Source organism: Schistocerca cancellata, chromosome 6, assembly GCF_023864275.1.
Source record: "Schistocerca cancellata isolate TAMUIC-IGC-003103 chromosome 6, iqSchCanc2.1, whole genome shotgun sequence".
In the NCBI taxonomy this organism is placed as follows: Eukaryota; Metazoa; Arthropoda; class Insecta; order Orthoptera; family Acrididae; genus Schistocerca; species Schistocerca cancellata.
In genome coordinates, this window is record NC_064631.1 from 325,946,481 (window position 1) to 325,965,285 (window position 18,805).

General features: G+C 44.4%; 1 protein-coding gene across 1 annotated transcript in view; it reads right to left on the reverse strand.

Annotated features, from left to right (window-relative positions):
• The window catches only part of LOC126191471 (E3 ubiquitin-protein ligase LNX-like), a 683,907-nt gene that overhangs the window by 82,804 nt on the left and 582,298 nt on the right, over window positions 1-18,805 (reverse strand). Inside the window, exon 2 of the mRNA XM_049932346.1 lies at window positions 10,133-10,274. Within this exon, the coding sequence (XP_049788303.1) occupies window positions 10,133-10,268 (136 nt within the window). The 5' untranslated portion in view covers window positions 10,269-10,274. The remainder of the gene's footprint in view (window positions 1-10,132; window positions 10,275-18,805) is intronic.

Here is an 18,805-nt window from a genome sequence, read left to right on the forward strand (position 1 = left end):
TTGCGCGAGAATCGGGAATCTCAAAAACGTCGGTGATGAGAATGCTACATCAACATCGATTGCACCCGTACCATATTTCTATGCACCAGGAATTGCATGGAGATAATTCTGAACGTCGTGTACAGTTCTTCCACAGGGCACAAAGAAATTACAGGACGATGACAGATTTTTTGCGCGCGTTCTATTTAGCGACGGAGCGTCATTGACCAACAGCGGTAACGTAAACCGGCATAATATGCACTATTGGGCAACGGAAAATCCACGATGGCTGCGACAAGTGGAACATCAGAGAACTTGGCGGTTTAATGTAAGGCGCGGCATTATGGAAGGAAGGATAATTGGCCCCCATTTTATCGATGGCAATCTAAATGGTGCAATGTATGCTGATTTCCTACGTAATGTTCTACCGATGTTACTACAAGATGTTTCACTGCATGACAGAATGGCGATGTACTTCCAACACGATGGATGTTCGGCTCATAGCTTGCGTGCGGTGAAGCGGTATTGAATAGCATATTTCATGACAGGCGGATTGGTCGTCGACACACCATAACCGTAGCCCGCTCGTTCACCGGATCTGACGTCCCCGGATTTCTTTCTGTGGAGAAAGTTGAAGGATATTTGCTATCGTGATCCACCGACAAAGCCAGACAACATGCGTCAGCGCATTGTCAATGCATGTGCGAACATTACGGAAGGCGAACTACTCGCTTATGAGAGGAATGTCGTTACAGGTATTGCCAAATTCATTGAGGTTGACGGACATCATTTTGAGCATTTATTGCATTAATGTGGTATGTACAGGTAATCACGCTGTAACAGCATGCGTTCTGAGAAATGTATCACATTGGAACAACCGAAATAAAATGTTCAAACGTACTTACGTTCTGTATTTTAATTTAAAAAACCTACCTGTTACCAACTGTTCGTCTAAGATTGTGAGCCATATGTTTGTGACTATTACAGCGCCATCTAACACAAAGCGAAAAAAGTGGTCCAACTAAAATATTCATATTTCTTTACGTACTACACGAATATGTAATAAAAAATGGGGGTTCCTATTTTAAAAAACGCAGTTGATATCCGTTTGACCTATGGCAGCGCCGTCTAGCGGGCCAACCATAGCGCCATCTAGTTTCTCCCTTCAAGCTAGACAAGTTTCGTTCTTTGTAGTGTTTTCGTTTGATGCTTATTTCGTGAGATATTTGGCCCGGTCACGATCAATGGGCCACACTGTATATGTTACCTAGACAAATGTGTTCCCGGAATTTCAATACTCTAATTATCTTTTAGTGTCGCGATGTTTTCCTTCAGTGTAAATTAATGTCATAAATTTACTGCCTTGAACAGTGTGATTGGCTGGGGTACACACGTATATCTGTTACACTGTACACGTCCTAATTTACGACAGCGAGATTTCCTTCACTGCGGTAACAAACAGCAGTCTCAGTGCATGAACGACCGTTCTTACCGATTCACAAACGTTGCATTCCGAGTTTTTTCCGTTACTTCGTTAACTTTTTACATATGTCAGCACAGAGCTAAACAGTTAGGCAGTAGTAAATTGATTCTGAGCTCTAGCGTTCGTTTTATAAGGATCTCTGAACACGCCGACAAAGTGTTTCCATACAAGAAATAAGAAATGCGGACTGTCAGTACTGTGGTCGCTGAACATAGACCGCAAGGGATTTCCCCACAAAGCGATATTTTTTGGTCCCATTGCCGCTCTGTTGGCAGTTGGCTTCACTGATTCGAACTGCTTCATGCTTCCTGGTTGCGATTTTCTTTTTTTCTGTTTGCGGAAATAGACCGAGGAGAAAGGTTTCTCTGCTCAGGTGGTAAACAGTTCCGCACAAACAGAACATCATTCTACCTTCTATTCAAGAGAGACGCTTCCCACGTTGCAGATGGGCAATGTGGCCACACCTCGCTATAGTACAGGGTGTATCAAAAAGAATCATCGGATTTGGCACGTCTATATTTCTGAAACTAATAAACATATACGATTAATTTTGTCTTTTGATGAACGGGAAACTCAAAAAGTTTTTTTTATACCTTTTCATAGGTGTTGAATATGCCCCCCTTGAGATGCACGCCGGCCGCGGTGGTCTTGCGGTTCTAGGCGCTGCAGTCCGGAACGGCGGGACTGCTACGGTCGCAGGTTCGAATCCTGCCTCGGGCATGGATGTGTGTGATGTCTTTAGGTTAGTTAGGTTTAAGTAGTTCTAAGTTCTAGGGGACTTATGACCTAAGATGTTGAGTCCCATAGTGCTCAGAGCCATTTGAACCATTTTTTTGAGATGCACGCCGTATGTCAATGTGCTATTCAAACTGCTTCTACACTTCAGCGAGCATGTCTTGAGTTACAGCTTCCACAGTTGCTGTTAAGTGATATCTCAGTTCATTCATAGTTGTTGGTAACGGAAGCACATAAACAGAATCTTTTGTAAACCTCCGCAAGGAATAATCACAGTCAGGTCCGGTGACCATGGAGGCTAGTAACGTAAGGCTGAAAAATCTGGTCCAGTATCACCGATCCATCATTAAGTAATCCTTTGATTTAAAATTTCCCGCACTTACAGATGATAGTGTGGCATCCAGTTGGCAAATGAAGTCGTTCGAATCAGTCTCCAACTATGGGAAAATGAAGTTTTCAAGCATATCGAGATATGTGCTTCCTGTAACAATATTCTCGTCAAAGAAAAATTGACCATATACCTTTTCCCACGAAACTGCCTAAAACACATCAAATTTTGCAGAGTCCCTCTCATGCTGTACAACTTTATGTGGTTGTTCCGTACCCCACATTCTCACATTATGGCGGTTCACCTTTCCATTTAAATGGAATTTTTTCTCGTCACTAAACACTGAGCGTGGAAGAAAACTTGTCATCCTCCATCTTTCCAAGAACGAAATTACATAACTCCACACGTTACTGTTTGTCACCTTCACGAAGAGCTCGCAGTAGCTGAATCTTGCATGGTTTCATGTGTAAACGGCGACGCAACACACGCCAGACGGACATCGGGGGCATGTTGAGCTGTCAAGCTGCACGGTGAACGGATTTCTGCGGCCTACTTGTGGAACTATGGCGGATGCGTTCGACGTCTGTCAGACACTCGGGGACGACCCGGCGATCTGCCTTAACACAGACAACCTGTTTCTCTAAATTGTTCGTGCCACCAGCTAGTGCTCTGTGCTGTAGGAGGATCCACATCATACCTATCACTGACCCGCACTGCGCAAAACGTAGAGCAAAAAATGCTCTCTGTTTTCCCGACACCATTTTCACTAGAACTGAAGTGGGCGCACGCTGCTGCTACCTAGCGGGAACCATGTAAAACTCGAGAGTTTGCTCTTTCCAACAGTACGTCGTTCACGCACATATCTCAAATAACATTATAGTTATGATTTTTTTAAATCGGATGATTCTTTTTGATACGGTGGATCTGAATGCCGTCTAGTGTCAGATATACACCGCTGCGAAGGGGTACATGAAGTAAATGCTGTATAAAATGATACGAATGAAGGATCAAAAATAAATTGCCTACACTGCTTAGCAGAAACCTGTTATTAATTATTATACTAGCTCGTCCGATGCTCTGCAAGTGTTTCACATCCTACGCGTTAGTCTGTTTTCGGCTGTCTTGTGTTATTTTCAGAGTGTGATGGCGAGGTTCTTAGGCTGGTGGTTTTCCATTACTTTGCTCCGGCTAATGTAACGATATCAGGCAGATTTTTGCGATGACAGTTTTCGAGAAGAATGTGTGTTGTTACGGATTGTTATGGAACGAAAGAAGGGGAGAGGGTGAATTCCATTTTCAGAACTCGGCTAAATCCTCTCGAACAGCATTAAGAAGACTTCCAAGCCTTACATTTTTAATCGACAAATTCATCGTCAACTGTGTCTCGTGCCTTCCATCCATGAAACGCTGTGACTATATTTGGAATTTATCACATGGCATTTGCACAGTCTGAGGTTGGGGAATTTTACGCCAACTCGTCTCTTTACCCTGCCGACCAATCGATGGTACTGGTAATAACATCCAAAACAAGGATTCAAATACATAAAAAATATTGTGCATGACTGTAAAAGTGGAAGGAATACAATGGAAACTGTGCCAGTGAACTTCATGCTGTTTTCAAATAGAGCAGAACAAAATGCCAAACATTAGAGATGAATTACTGGCGACAGTGGAATGGGAGATTGGAGTTTAAAGTCTGTTACATGTACAGCTATACATACTCCGCAAGCCAACGTGTAGTGCACGGCAGAGGGTACCTTGTACCACTGCTAGTTAACCTCTTTCCTCTTCCACTCGCAAGTGGAGAAAGGGAAAAACGGCTGTCTGCATGCTTCCTTACGATGCCTGATTTCTTTTATCTTGTCTTCGCAGTCCTTACGTGGAATGTAAATTAGTAGCAGTAGGGATCGTTCGGCAGTCTGTCGCGAAAGCTGATTCTCTGAAGTTTATCAACAGTATTTCACCTCCAGGAACTCGCATTTGAGTTCATGGAGCATTCCGTGATACTCGCTTAGGGATCGAACATATCGGTTACAGATCTAGAAGCACGCCTCTGAATTGTTTCGACTTCATCCTTTAATCTGGCCTTGTGGGGGTCCCAGACATTCGAGCAATGCTCAAGGAAGAGGCGCACAAGCGTTCCGTACGCGGTCTGCTTTATAGATGGGCTACAGTGTCCTAGAATTTTCCCAACAAACCCACTTTAAATGCTCGTCCCATTTAATGTCGCTTTGGCAACGATACGCTTACATATTTGATCGTTTTGGCTGTGTGAAGCAGCACACTGCTACCAATATCGTATTGGAACATTATGGGACTGTTTTTCCGCCAGCAACTTACTTGTTCCCAAATTCAGAGCATGCTGTCATTCGTCACACAAAACAGAAACTAGGTCCAAGTCATTCTGCGTCCTCTTACACGCACTTACAGACGACGCTCCCCGTACGCTACAGCGCCATTAGCAAAAAGTCACTAGGGAGGTCTTTACGTTTCAAGTCTGATTTCCTCTTTCTGCTACCCCATAGTTTGACTACATGCGAAACGGGGAAGACGTGCGCCTATGTCTCTACATTTGAAGAAAAAAAAAAGGAATCACTTACTCTATCTTAAAGACATTACAAAAAAGTAGACTATTAACCACCTACTTTTAATTTGTTATATTAATTTTAATAATTCAGTTTGGGTCTCTACTTGCAACTCCATACTTAAATATGTTGCATTAACTTTTATAATTTAGTTTATAACACTGCTATGTCCAATGTTTATGAGACAAATAAGAAGAGAAAAACAACTCTTCTAGCTAGATTATTTCCAACGTACAGTTTATTCTGTGATTGTTTTAATCGAAACGAACTGTTCGTCTTAGTTGATGATTTCTAGGACTTGATCGTTTCCTACTTGAACTCGGTTCTGCCCCATTATTCAGGGCATCAACGATTTTAATTTTTGAATCAGAATATAATTTAGGATAGAAAAAAATACAAAGGTGAGACATTCAGAAGACAGATGCCCTAACTGATTTTCCAGTTTGTATAAAACCACACTAGAAATATCATAATTGAAAAACCAATATTTATAAAGCTTCGAAAGTCTGCTGAAATCCATATACAGTGCTTTTGCTGCAGATGAGACGGAGAACTATTCTTCGACATACACATTGAAAACGAAGATTCAGATATAACAAAGTTCCTTTCTTTCTTTTGGTGATAATTCAAATTCATCACGAAGCAAAAGCATTTTCACGTAATAAATGGCTTTCATCGTCCACCTTGTGTGATAGATAGCCTCTGAATGACGTGCCATCCTCTTTTGTTACTGATGGCGGTGAAAATTTTGAGACAGTACTGGAACTTGACGTCACCAATCCGGCAAGTCGGTCTGAGAAAAAGTGGTAAGAAAGATCTGAACGATAGTAAGTTAAAAGACCGAATATGAGTAAAATTAACAGCACTGGATGAGTCATGGGCTTATCCTTTCTTTTACTGTTAAATATGTTTCTGTTATAAATTCATAACTACATGATTCATCGAACTGTTGGGTTTCATATTCGCTTCGCTCTCGCCTCTCCCCTCTGTCTTTGCTCTCACCTATTCGTTCATTAAAAACTGTCTATTTCTTCAATAGTAGTGAAATTTAATTCATTAGCGAACGCTGTGTCAAAAAATCACGAGTATTTGAACAAAATCTATTTCGTTTCGCATGTCAACGTCCGACGACCTTCCAATTGGTCTTTTTTATTTACGTTGATTGCTGATACCAAATTTGTAATGTCGCCAAGCAGTGTGTCGGAATTCCTGATTTTTCCCAATAAATCATCACTTGCTGCACAAGTACAGTGGCACTTTGACTCAAAGTTAACGTACACTCACACACATTGTAGAATAAAGCTTTGAAAGTTTGTTTGACACATGCGATTTTGCGTCCAGTTATTTCATCGGCCAATACCCAAACAAATAAATTTCATTCCATAAACGAACTAGGACAAAGACATTGTCCTTGCTACGACTGCTGTCCTCTCTCGAAAGTGGGACTATTGGGGTGGTCCGGGTGATGTGAAGAGAAACGGCTCGGTTCACTCTGCGCTCCCTCTACCTGTTGTGGGATCACTGACCTCTCAAGTCACCCTACGAGTGCGGTCTGCGACATGAGGGCACACTGAGATAAGGAGACTGGAATAAACTGCTTGTATTGGGTAATGAAAGGATTTATCATGCAGAAATAATGTTTTACGAAATTCATGGTTTCATTTTTATGGATTTTCTGACTTTATTGAAGACCCAGGGACACCCCTTTCTCTTACCCTAGTGAGCACAAATATCGCACAGCTCATTTTTACGTGAAATGGAACAAAACTGCAGGGTAGTTCAAGAAAAATTATAAAAATTTTAAAACATGCCATATAATAGCCAGTCTAACCCGACCAGGCGGCCATGCGTGTTAAAGTGCGGCTTCTGAGACAGGGAGGTGAACCGTCTACGAATCGCATCCGCCTGGCGGATTTACGACGAGGGTCGGTGTGCTGGGGAGCCTGAGTGCGGTTTTAGGCGGTTTCCCCCATCCCACTAGGGGAATACCGGGTTGGTACCCAGGTCGTCCCTCAGTTACACGATTCGCAAACATTTAGAAAAATTTCGGCCACTTTCAGTTGAATAACAACGCACGCAGACCACTGAGGTACATGTATTCTTTCCTGGAGGGGGGGGGGGGGGGTAATTGGGTGACAACAGGGCATCTCATCTGGCTACCCGTTAAACTAACCGTCCCATATCCGTTAGCAGCCGTGCCGACCCTGGGCCGATGTGGGACAAAGACACAAGTAAAAGAAGAAAGCAGAGCGACCTTATTGTTCACACTACCCGCCAGATCGTTTATGTATCTACAGAACAAGAACAGTTCTATCATACACTCCTGGAAATGGAAAAAAGAACACATTGACACCGGTGTGTCAGACCCACCATACTTGCTCCGGACACTGCGAGAAGGCTGTACAAGCAATGATCACACGCACGGCACAGCGGACACACCAGGAACCGCGGTGTTGGCCGTCGAATGGCGCTAGCTGCGCAGCATTTGTGCACCGCCGCCGTCAGTGTCAGCCAGTTTGCCGTGGCATACGGAGCTCCATCGCAGTCTTTAACACTGGTACCATGCCGCGACAGCGTGGACATGAACCGTATGTGCAGTTGACGGACTTTGAGCGAGGGCGTATAGTGGGCATGCGGGAGGCCGGGTGGACGTACCGCCGAATTGCTCAACACATGGGGCGTGAGGTCTCCACAGTACATCGATGTTGTCGCCAGTGGTCGGCGGAAGGTGCACGTGCCCGTCGACCTGGGACCGGACCGCAGCGACGCACGGATGCACGCCAAGACCGTAGGATCCTACGCAGTGCCGTAGGGGACCGCACCGCCACTTCCCAGCAAATTAGGGACACTGTTGCTCCTGGGGTATCGGCGAGGACCATTCGCAACCGTCTCCATGAAGCTGGGCTACGGTCCCGCACACCGTTAGGCCGTCTTCCGCTCACGCCCCAACATCGTGCAGCCCGCCTCCAGTGGTGTCGCGACAGGCGTGAATGGAGGGACGAATGGAGACGTGTCGTCTTCAGCGATGAGAGTCGCTTCTGCCTTGGTGCCAATGATGGTCGTATGCGTGTTTGGCGCCGTGCAGGTGAGCGCCACAATCAGGACTGCATACGACCGAGGCACACAGGGCCAACAACCGGCATCATGGTGTGGGGAGCGATCTCCTACACTGGCCGTACACCACTGGTGATCGTCGAGGGGACACTGAATAGTGCACGGTACATCCAAACTGTCATCGAACCCATCGTACTACCATTCCTAGACCGGCAAGGGAACTTGCTGTTCCAACAGGACAATGCACGTCCGCATGTATCCCGTGCCACCCAACGTGCTCTAGAAGGTGTAAGTCAACTACCCTGGCCAGCAAGATCTCCGGATCTGTCCCCCATTGAGCATGTTTGGGACTGGATGAAGCGTCGTCTCACGCGGTCTGCACGTCCAGCACGAACGCTGGTCCAACTGAGGCGCCAGGTGGAAATGGCATGGCAAGCCGTTCCACAGGACTACATCCAGCATCTCTACGATCGTCTCCATGGGAGAGTAGCAGCCTGCATTGCTGCGAAAGGTGGATATACACTGTACCAGTGCCGACATTGTGCATGCTCTGTTGCCTGTGTCTATGTGCCTGTGGTTCTGTCAGTGTGATCATGTGATGTATCTGACCCCAGGAATGTGTCAATAAAGTTTCCCCTTCCTGGGACACTGAATTCACGGTGTTCTTATTTCAATTTCCAGGAGTGTATTTCCCTGGGGCGCTCCTGACGATACCTTTATCTGCGATGAACACTAGTCGTTCAGGACAACGTGCTGGTTTATATTATTTAAAACCAATGTGGGCGGATACAAAGTGTTCTGCACGCCATCTGTTATTGACGTATATCGAGATAACTCGTATTTTCTACATGCTGTCCGCAGATGCCATGTGCTGTGATACATTTTGACTAGCCGCGCAGAATGGCCTAGCGGTCTGAGGCGCCATGTCACGGATTGCGCGGCCCCTCCCGCCGGAGGTTCGAGTCCTCCCTCAGGCGTGGGTGTGTGTGTTGTTCTTAGCATAAGTTAGTTTAAGTAGTGTGTAAGTCTAGGGACCGATGACCTCAGCAGTTTGGTCCCTTAGGAATTCACACACTTTTGAACATTTTGACTACTTCTTTTGTTTAGGTGGATACAGCGTATTGCTTTCATGTACTGTTTGCTTATTTAATGTTTTGATGTTTGAAATAGTTACAGCTTTCGTTTTAAGGTTCCTTCTCCTGCTGGAGATGGCCCTATTCAGAAACCAGAAGGAAATGAACGAATCTGAAACACTTCCGGAGGATTTTGACGATGATTTTTCAGTTCTTCCTTGCGAGAATTGAGACCGGATGACTGTGTGAGTGGATGTTTTTATGGTTCTGAGGACGATTCCAGTGACTGTGACATCATTAGAACTATAATGGCAGTGGCTGTATTTTCTAGCGATTCCGAAAATAACGATGAAGGTTTCTGTTCTTGTGAGCGGTTGGTTCTGTCATACTGTTAAATAGTCTTAGAGACGTCGAACACTCTAAAAACGAACTACAAACTCGGCTAGTACAGAGCCAGAGAAGAATATCGCCGTGCGGGTTAGCCGCGCAGTCTGCTGCGGCGACTTGCCACGGTCGCCCCCGTCGGAGGTTTGAGCCGTCCCTCGGGTGTGTGTGTGTGTGTGTGTGTGTGTGTGTGTGTGTGTGTGTGTGTTATCCTTAGCGTAAGTTAGTTTGAGTTAGATTACGTAGTGTGTAAGCCTAGGGTACGATGACCTCAGCAGTCTGGTCGCATAGGAACTTACCTCCACCGCATAGAGAAGAACATCGTCTGTGGCCTGAATCATACGATTTAGTAAACCACAAATATCCTAAATCAAGACGGCTGCGGGGTATTTATGCCAGTTCATCCCTAATACGTATTTCAGAGTTGTGAGTCGTGACCACTGTAGCACATCGTTCAGCAGCAGGGAGACAAAGGTAAACGAATAAATCAGAAGCAGTGCGAGTTACTCACCTATGCGGGACCGCCGGTTGGGCACACAGTCCGCGGCGGTGGTGTCGACGTCCGCGTCGATAGGGTCTACGCTGCGCAGCGGCGATAGGCTGAGCAGGCGCGGAGAGTCGCCGCTGCCCTTCCGGAACCACCGCATCGCCTCCTGCAACACCACCAGTCTCGTCTTATATAAGCCGATCTGGAGCACACGTCACAACTGCTCATAATACTCGGTCCCGGTCACTAGAGTTCCGTGTTTGCTTTTATCTTGCCGGCCGGAGTGGCCGTGCGGTTCTAGGCGCTACAGTCTGCAGCCGCGTGACCGCTACGGTCGCAGGTTCGAATCCTGCCTCGGGCATGGATGTGTGTGATGTCCTTAGGTTAGTTAGGTTTAAGTAGCTCTAAGTTCTAGGGGACTGATGACCACAGCAGTTAAGTCCCATAGCGCTCAGAGCCATTTGAACCTTTTTTTTTTTTTTTGCTTTTATCTTAGGAAACATGCGTGTGGTTAGTGGGTAATCTCCAACAGCCAGAGCTCTGATTAACGCCAGCCAGTTGTAAGGTTTGTAGCTCGTTTTTGGTATTCCATCAAAGAGACGTGAGCTCTATTTTAATTCGATAAGTCACACAGCATATCTGTACATTCGACATTTTTCAAGTAGACGTCTCCTATAATCGATGTGTTACGCCACAGAAGTTCTGAGTACAACCAATGTGACCTTTCGTTGCCAGTAGCATTGTCGTTGGTAGTAGGATTGTGTGAGAAGCTAGTGAGTCGGGTGTTGGTCACACTACTGAGTGGTTTGGAGACAGCTTGCAGAGTACAGACATAAAGATAGAGCGGATGCTGAATTTTGGAAATATGATTTGGTAAAGACTGAGCTGAGAACTGTGAAGATTTTCAGGAAATGTTGTTGTTACACTGCTTACTTGCAGTGTGTCTGGAAAACAGAAACTTTTAGCGGGATTTTTATTTGTTGGTTCGGATTAGTTAGTTTCATTATTCAGACGTGAAAAAGCAGTTACCTGTTCGCGTAGGTTGCACTCATAAGTAAATAGATTTACTACTCCTTTACCACGCTATTAACACACCTAATTTTCTTAGAAAATATTGTAGTTTTTGTTAAAAAGACTATAACTGTTAAGAAATCAGAGTTTCAATATAGTCTTTGCTAATCTCTTTTGACCATTTACTGAATGCAATATCTTCCACCGTCTCCTCACAAATATTTATATTTTCAGTTTCTTGTCGCCGCATGGCACTTTGCGGAACACGGTGGCTAAGGCCAAAGCTTAATCTGCGTAGAATATTTGCATGTCCTTGCACTGCTCTGCACAAGCCTTCCTTTCCCTTAGGGAGTTTGCTGCTGCGCTGCATTTTAATGTTCATCACTTCCTAGCAGTACAGAGTTACCGTTGCCACAGGTAAACCATGAAAATCTGGGCGAGTTTAACATAAGTCAGAACACAGTAAGATCATTCAAAATTAAGTATTGCATTTCAGAATTAATATCAGTCGTACTTCTGCCGAAGATCAGTTCAAATTTTATTTTTATGCGGACAATCTTATTCTCACAGTGCAGTGTTAAATCGCGTCTGCATTATTTAAGGTTTGGAATTGTATTTAGTCAGTGTTGGTACGTAAATTTAAAAGTATTTTGGATAGTTATGCTTTCAAAAGTTGTTTTGCAGTTTTATGTAGATTTTTATTGGTACTTTTGTGTTTGGAACTGTAAGACACTTCTATGGTTTCGTCCAGTTTAGCATTGTTCACTGCATTGCGCAATACAGAATTTCATGGAATAGCTTATATAATCTACAGTTTAACGGTTTCTAATTAATTCAGTAAAAGTTAATTAAATTAAAGATACACAGTCTCAGATAGTTTGGCGACTCATTCAATGAGATAGCGTTTTCATAATTACATCAGTTGCGTTGTTCAAAATCACGATACAGTCATACACGAAAGTTTTACGAATAGGAAACCAGTTCAATTCAGCTCAGTTTACAGTTCACAACATTCAAATTCTTTAATTTTATAAACAAATAACACAGTTTCGCCGACGTCTCATGGCCTTTCATATTTAGGTTTTCCGTGATTTCCCTAAATCGCATGTGGTGAATGCCTCGATGGAACTTTTGAAAGGCCAAAGTCGGTATCTTTCCCATCCTTCCCGATTCCTAGCTTACGTTTCGTTTCTAATAACCTCGTTTTCGACGGGACGCTAAATCCTAATCTTCGTTACCTTTGCTTGGATAAAATAGACAGCCGCAATCAAGCAAATCCAGGTTTATACACACACACACACACACACACACACACACACACACACACACTTCATTCCTATGTACATTCCTAGTTGTCGAAATGTATAAGGCACATATATCTAAATTAGCAAGAGTACACGACCAGATTTTTCTTCACGCAAGGGTATCTGATGATGAATGAATACAGCTGAGTCAAAAATATAAATATTTGTGATTAGCAAGAAAAACTGGATTTTACACCCTTTCCACCAGTGTGGAAGAAACAAGGAGTCTTCGTCCCGGCTTTTCGTTTGGATTAAGTGGCAGCTACAGATAATGAAAGACAAATTCGGCTTCGAAATAATGCGTTCATTTTATCTGATGTAGCAAGACTGCTGTGTTGGCTTTTCACGAGAAGTTATTGATCAGCATCTCTTTTATATACACTATCTGACAACAACAGCGAAGCACCCTGAACAGTAGTTGACAGGGTATATTGCGTTATTTTAGTGATTACTATATGGTGCAAATTTAGAAAGAACTAGGCAGTATGAGTCTGCCTATCAGCGTGTCGTTGAGCCCTTTCTGGCGTGGATGCATGCACGAATTCTTTTGGAAAGAGTGTCATAAAGCCGCTTCCTAGATGCTGGAACCGGGGGAGAGTTGACGTCCGAGGTGGTTCCACAGATGAAATGAAAATTAAAACGCCTGTAGCCGTCCCTTTTGTAGATCTCTGGTTTACACGACGTTATCACTTCGTTCATCAACTGACATCGGTTGGCTGTTGTTATGACTGCACACGAGATAGGATTCCTCCCAAATTACGTTGCTCAAGGGGCCTGAAGATGGTGTAATGGAACAGCGAAACTGGTTCCGTAAATAAAGTAAATGCAAAAGCCACTGCTGCAAGTGTTTCAATTTTAGTTTCGTACTGAACAGCTGAAGGCCCTGTAACCACGTACTGCAACGATCTATTGCACAGAGGTTCCATATTTGTTCTATCGGGGACAGATCCTGCAGATCTTGCCGCCAACAGGAGTAACTCAACCTACGAAGACACTTCACAGTCACATAAGCCGTGCGTGGACGAGTAGTGTCCTGTTGAAAAATGGCACCATGATACTGCAGCATGACAGACAACGCAGGTGGACGCACAATGTCCGTGATGTAGCGTTGTTCCGTCAGAGATTCCTCAGTCACTACCACCCCTGATCTGAAGTCGTACCGTATGACTCACAACACCACAACGCCAGCAATAACATTGCCGTGCCTCTCCAAAACACTGGAAGAATGGGACCCTCCCCAGGTTGCCGCCACGCTCGCCGGCGATGGTCAGCCGGGGTAATAAAGAACTGTGATTCATAACTGAACACCATTCATCAGCATTCCCTGCTTCCCAGTCAAGCACGACTCCAAAAGCAGCGGTTTGTGATGAGGTGTTGACGGCAGCCTAGACGCGGCACGATAATTCCCTAGTCCAGCAGTCCTATCTCTGACCAATAGGTGGCAAGCGCAGATGTGAAGAGGTAACGATGTGCCTGATGCACAATATTATGATCCTTCTTTGTGGTGATCAGACATAATCGACCGGAGTGTTGATTAGAGTATGCCTGCCCTCACCTTCTCAGTCATTACAGCATCAGGCCATTGCCACATCCGAATGTCCCACAAATCTGATCACAGCACTATTCGACCAGTTGGCCACCCACAATGAAGCCCCTTTCAAACTGTGAACTGGTGTTGGCGCTGTTTCGCACAGGTATGTGGCATCTCGGTGTACTTCGTAGTGTTCACTGAACACCTGACGTTTTTCACCCCCCTTATGTACACTAAAACGCCTGGTAACAATACTAAACATGAACAACACAAGTGCACTCTGGTGGCGTTCCACGTGTTAATAAGAATTACAACTCGTAACTGTTTACATACTCGCCGATGGAGAGTACGTGTACAAAGTAACATTGTCACCTGACCGTGGTTTCTGGGTGCTTCACTTTTTTTTTTTGGACAGGTGGTGTAAATTGTCCATCTTCACAGTGTCAGTAACGTACGTCCTGTTCATTTACCAGTTTGATACCACGTATACATGACGTACGCTAGTTTGTTGATAATTTCTGTCAGTTTAGCCGCCAGGGATCACCGAGCGGTTCTAGGCGGTTCAGCCTGGAACCGCGCGACCGCTGCGGTCGCAGGTTCGAATCCTGCCTCGGGCATGGATGTGTGTGATGTCCTTAGGTTAGTTAGCTTTAAGTAGTTCTAAGTTCTAGGGGACTGATGACCTCAGATGTTAAGTCCCATAGCGCTCAGAGCCATTTGAACCATTTTTTATCAGTTTAAGGTTCAAATGGACCAGTTTTTAACACTTCTGGACTGACGATGAAGCCTAACGTTGAATCGTCGTAGATGTCACCAAAGACACCGAATAAGCGCAAGAGGACTAGGATACTGGAGAGAATCTGCCGTCCCCTTCTTGAGGCTATCATTTCGTCTTCCGTCTCAAGCGATCTGGGAAAACCTACTTCACGATCATCCTCCCCAATAAGCTCACTTTGCTGAATAGTAAGACATAGCCGTGCGTGTTCCTAAGATGGAGCAAAGCGAAGCCCAAGATCAAGAGTAAAACTAATCAGAAATCTTGTTCCAGACAACTCTAGACAGCAACTCTCAAAGTCATTCGTATTGACATACAGGCAATACTTGTTGCTGGAGGAATTTTACATAAATATGCAAAAGCTTTCGACAAGATGATCTCACTAATGTTTTGAGAGACCAAGAAAATCACCAACATTAACAGGTATAAAAATTTCATCACAGATGTGTCGCTATCATGTTTTGCTCATTCTCACAAGCGAATGCCTCTTTCATTAACTATTTGTTGTTATAAACAAGTTACCAGTGGCAAAAATCTCACAAATAATTAGAAATGGTATGCGTTCCTAGTCAAAACACCCTTTTTATGGTGCATGTGCAGAATTCCAGTCACATCGAAACGTTTTCACGATTTATCAGTTGAAATTACTTATCAGACGACCTGTAGTTAATGACCCATCAGCGTCCATTTTGCTTGTCGCAAACTAATCATTACTCTGCACTGAATTCCATTTCATCCCGTAATATGGTTTCGGAGAGTTCCCTATATCTGTAGTCCAAGAGTGGTTAACAGTGCGATAGCGTATTGTTCGAGTACCCAGAAAATTACTTACAGCATTGTATTAAAATAGACTAGAATTCTCGACCGCGTGCCAGAGACGACTGTTCCGATGGACACGATAGTGCGGAGAGCTTCCTACTAGGACATCTTCCGAGAAACGGCGCTACGCTATTTCTGACCGCGAGGCAGCGGACGTGGTGCCCCGCAAAACATGGGCTGCTGCTCTTCCTCCGCTTTGAAGAAGTGCAGAACTCCCCGGGGCGGGCGTCTCCTGTAGAACTTCCTCGTGTACCCAGTCAACTGCCTTTTTTCCCGGTACGTCAAAGGATAGAAGCTGCGCGGCAGCATCCTGATTCATCTACTCAACAGATCTCACCATCTGTACCACGACCACAAGCTGTTAGTTCCGCAAGTGAGGGCCATTCGCTACTGAACAAAATGTTTCATTTCATATTTGCGACAAAACAATTTGCATCTACTAGCAGGATAATTACCTTCTTCATCTCTTTGTATGTTCCAGTCCGGCGCAAATGTGGACTGTTCCACACATACTATGTGATCAAAATTATCCGGACACCTGGCTGAAAATCACTTACAAGTTCATGGCACCCTCCATCGATAATGCTGGAATTCAATATGGTGTTGGCCCACCGTCAGTCTTGATGACAGCTTCCACTCCCGCAGGCATACGTTCCATCAGGTGCTGGAAGCCTTCTTGGGGAATGGCAGCCCATTCTTCACAGAGTACTGCACTGAGGAGAGGTATCGATGTCGGCCGGTGAGGTTTAGCACGAAGCCGGCGTTCCAAAATATCCGAAAGGTGTTCTACAGGATTCAGGTCAGGACTGAGTGCAGGCCAGTCCATTACAGGGACGTTGTTGTGTAACCTCTTCGCCACAGGCCGTGCGTTATGAACAGGTGCTCGATCATGTTGACAGATGCAATCGCCATCCCCGAATTGCTCTTCAACAGTGGGACGCAAGAAGGTGCTTAAAACATCAATGAAGGCCTGTGCTGTGATAGGGCCACGCAAAGCAACAAGGGGTGCAAGCCCCCTCCATGGATAACACGACCACACCATAACACCACCGCCTCCGAATTTTACTGTTAGCGCTACACACGCTGGCAGATGACGTTCACCGGGCATTCGCCATAACCACACCCCGCCATCGTATCGCCACATTGTGTACCGTGATACGTCACTCCACACAACGCTTTTCTACTGTTCAGTCATCCAATGTTTACGCTCCTTACAACAAGCGAGCCGTCGTTTGGCATTTACCGACGTGAGGTGTGGCTTATGAGCAGACGCTCGACCATGAAATCAGAGTTTTCTCACCCCCCGCATAACTGTCATATTACTTGCAGTGGATCCTGATGCAATTTGGAATTCCTGTGTGATGGTCTGGATAGATGTCTGCCTATTACACATTATGAGCCTCCTCAACTGTTGGCAGTCTCTGTCAGTCGATAGACGAGGTCGTCCTGTACGCTTTTGTGCTTTACGTGTCCTTTCATGTTTCCACTTCACTATCATATCGGAAACAGTGGACCTAGAGATGTTTAGGAGTGTGGAAATTTCGCGTACAGACGTGTGACACAAGTGACATCCAATCACCTGACCACGTTCGAAGTCCGTGAGTTCCGCGGAGCGCCCCATTCTGCACTCTCACGATGTCTACTGACAACTAAGGTCGCTGATATGGAGTACCTGGCAGTAGGTAGCAGCACAATGCCCCTAATATCAAAAACGTATGTTTTTGGGCGTTTACGGATACTTTTGATCACATAGAGTAAGTAGCGATTCACTAACTGAACTATCCGTTGTTAGTACAAAATTGTGCAGACTCCATTTCCTACTTTTCTGTCGTGGAACTAAAGCTATTTATGCCGGTACCATTAGCAGTTCTCAATTAGACAAGTCCAACTGTACGTTGTTCAGCGAAAAAATTAGTTTTCTTTGAGTTTTGTTTCATTTTGTTGCGTAGCGCACGGCGGTCACTTTTCATTGCCCTGCGGTTGACTTATATTGCTATGAAATTCTGTTCTGATGGCAGGAATCTTTTGTTCCCTTGCGGAAAACAATCTCGTAAATTAAGGAAAAAAAATAAAGGAACACCATTTAGCGGGGACTTCGTCTTCTTCGTCTGGAAAGAAATACAACTATGTTTAACACGAGTCGGAAAATCTTTGGGCTAGAAGCATTTGTGTTGTTACTCTTACCAAAGGTAAAATAGCGCGAATATCGTAAAATGAAAGACGTTTTATCAATACATATATGTGCAAAAGACTTCTGTTTCAGTGTATTATCAATATTATACGTTACAGTTATTATATGATACAAACAGATTAATAACTGATTGTACAGAAGTGCTATACTGTGCAAAACAACCTACATATTCAGTTCTGACATCTGGCAACATGCTGCATGACCTCCCCTGAGAGGGTCATATGAATCAATACGTCCTCTTTATTCATTGGTCTTCTTTCCACTTCACTTCTGGCTCACAGTCTTTAGAGGAAAGCTATTTCTAATGGAACGTTGATTGAATTCTTCGTCTGTGTTAGCAGAACATGATCAATTATATACATATATTCTCGGCGTTATTTAACAACTTTTACTTATAGAAAACCTAATAATAGATTCCATCTAATGCCTTTATAGCATTTCTATTTGGTCAATGTAGATTCGCTTGTCATATCTTAATGAAGAGTTGCAAAGCTTGGAGATGCATTAGAACTGTGATGTGGTTGGCATCACTGCAGAAACACGTCAACATAGCTTCATTGTGTCACTCTTCCACATAATTTTGCTAACGCACACACATCGCATGCATCGAGCAACTGTTAATCAGTAAATCTGTCCATACTACCGTGCATCACTGGGTCACTTAGAACCAAAATACTCAGAAAATACCGCTGGATATTCTTCGAAATTATGTCGGAGGAGTTGTACATCCTGTGTATGTGATAATATAGCATATACTTGTACAAAAAGTGACGTGACCTAATAAGAATGAAAGCCGCTATAAATCTATATGTCCTTTTAAACGAGCGAGTTCCTTGTCTCGACCGACTACTCGTTGCAAGTGGGCCTAACGCAGCGTCGCCTCTCACGCGTGATCGTTTTCGTTTACGCACCAGAGCAAAAAGTGCGCGTATTGTGAGAACTCTGTTATGCAGTTTGGCACCTGAACGGCGTGAGGGAGGTTATGAAGGACTATCCATATTGCGAATAAATGGAAATAGTAATAGAATATAGGAACAAGCAATAATAACAGGGTTCATTAATGACC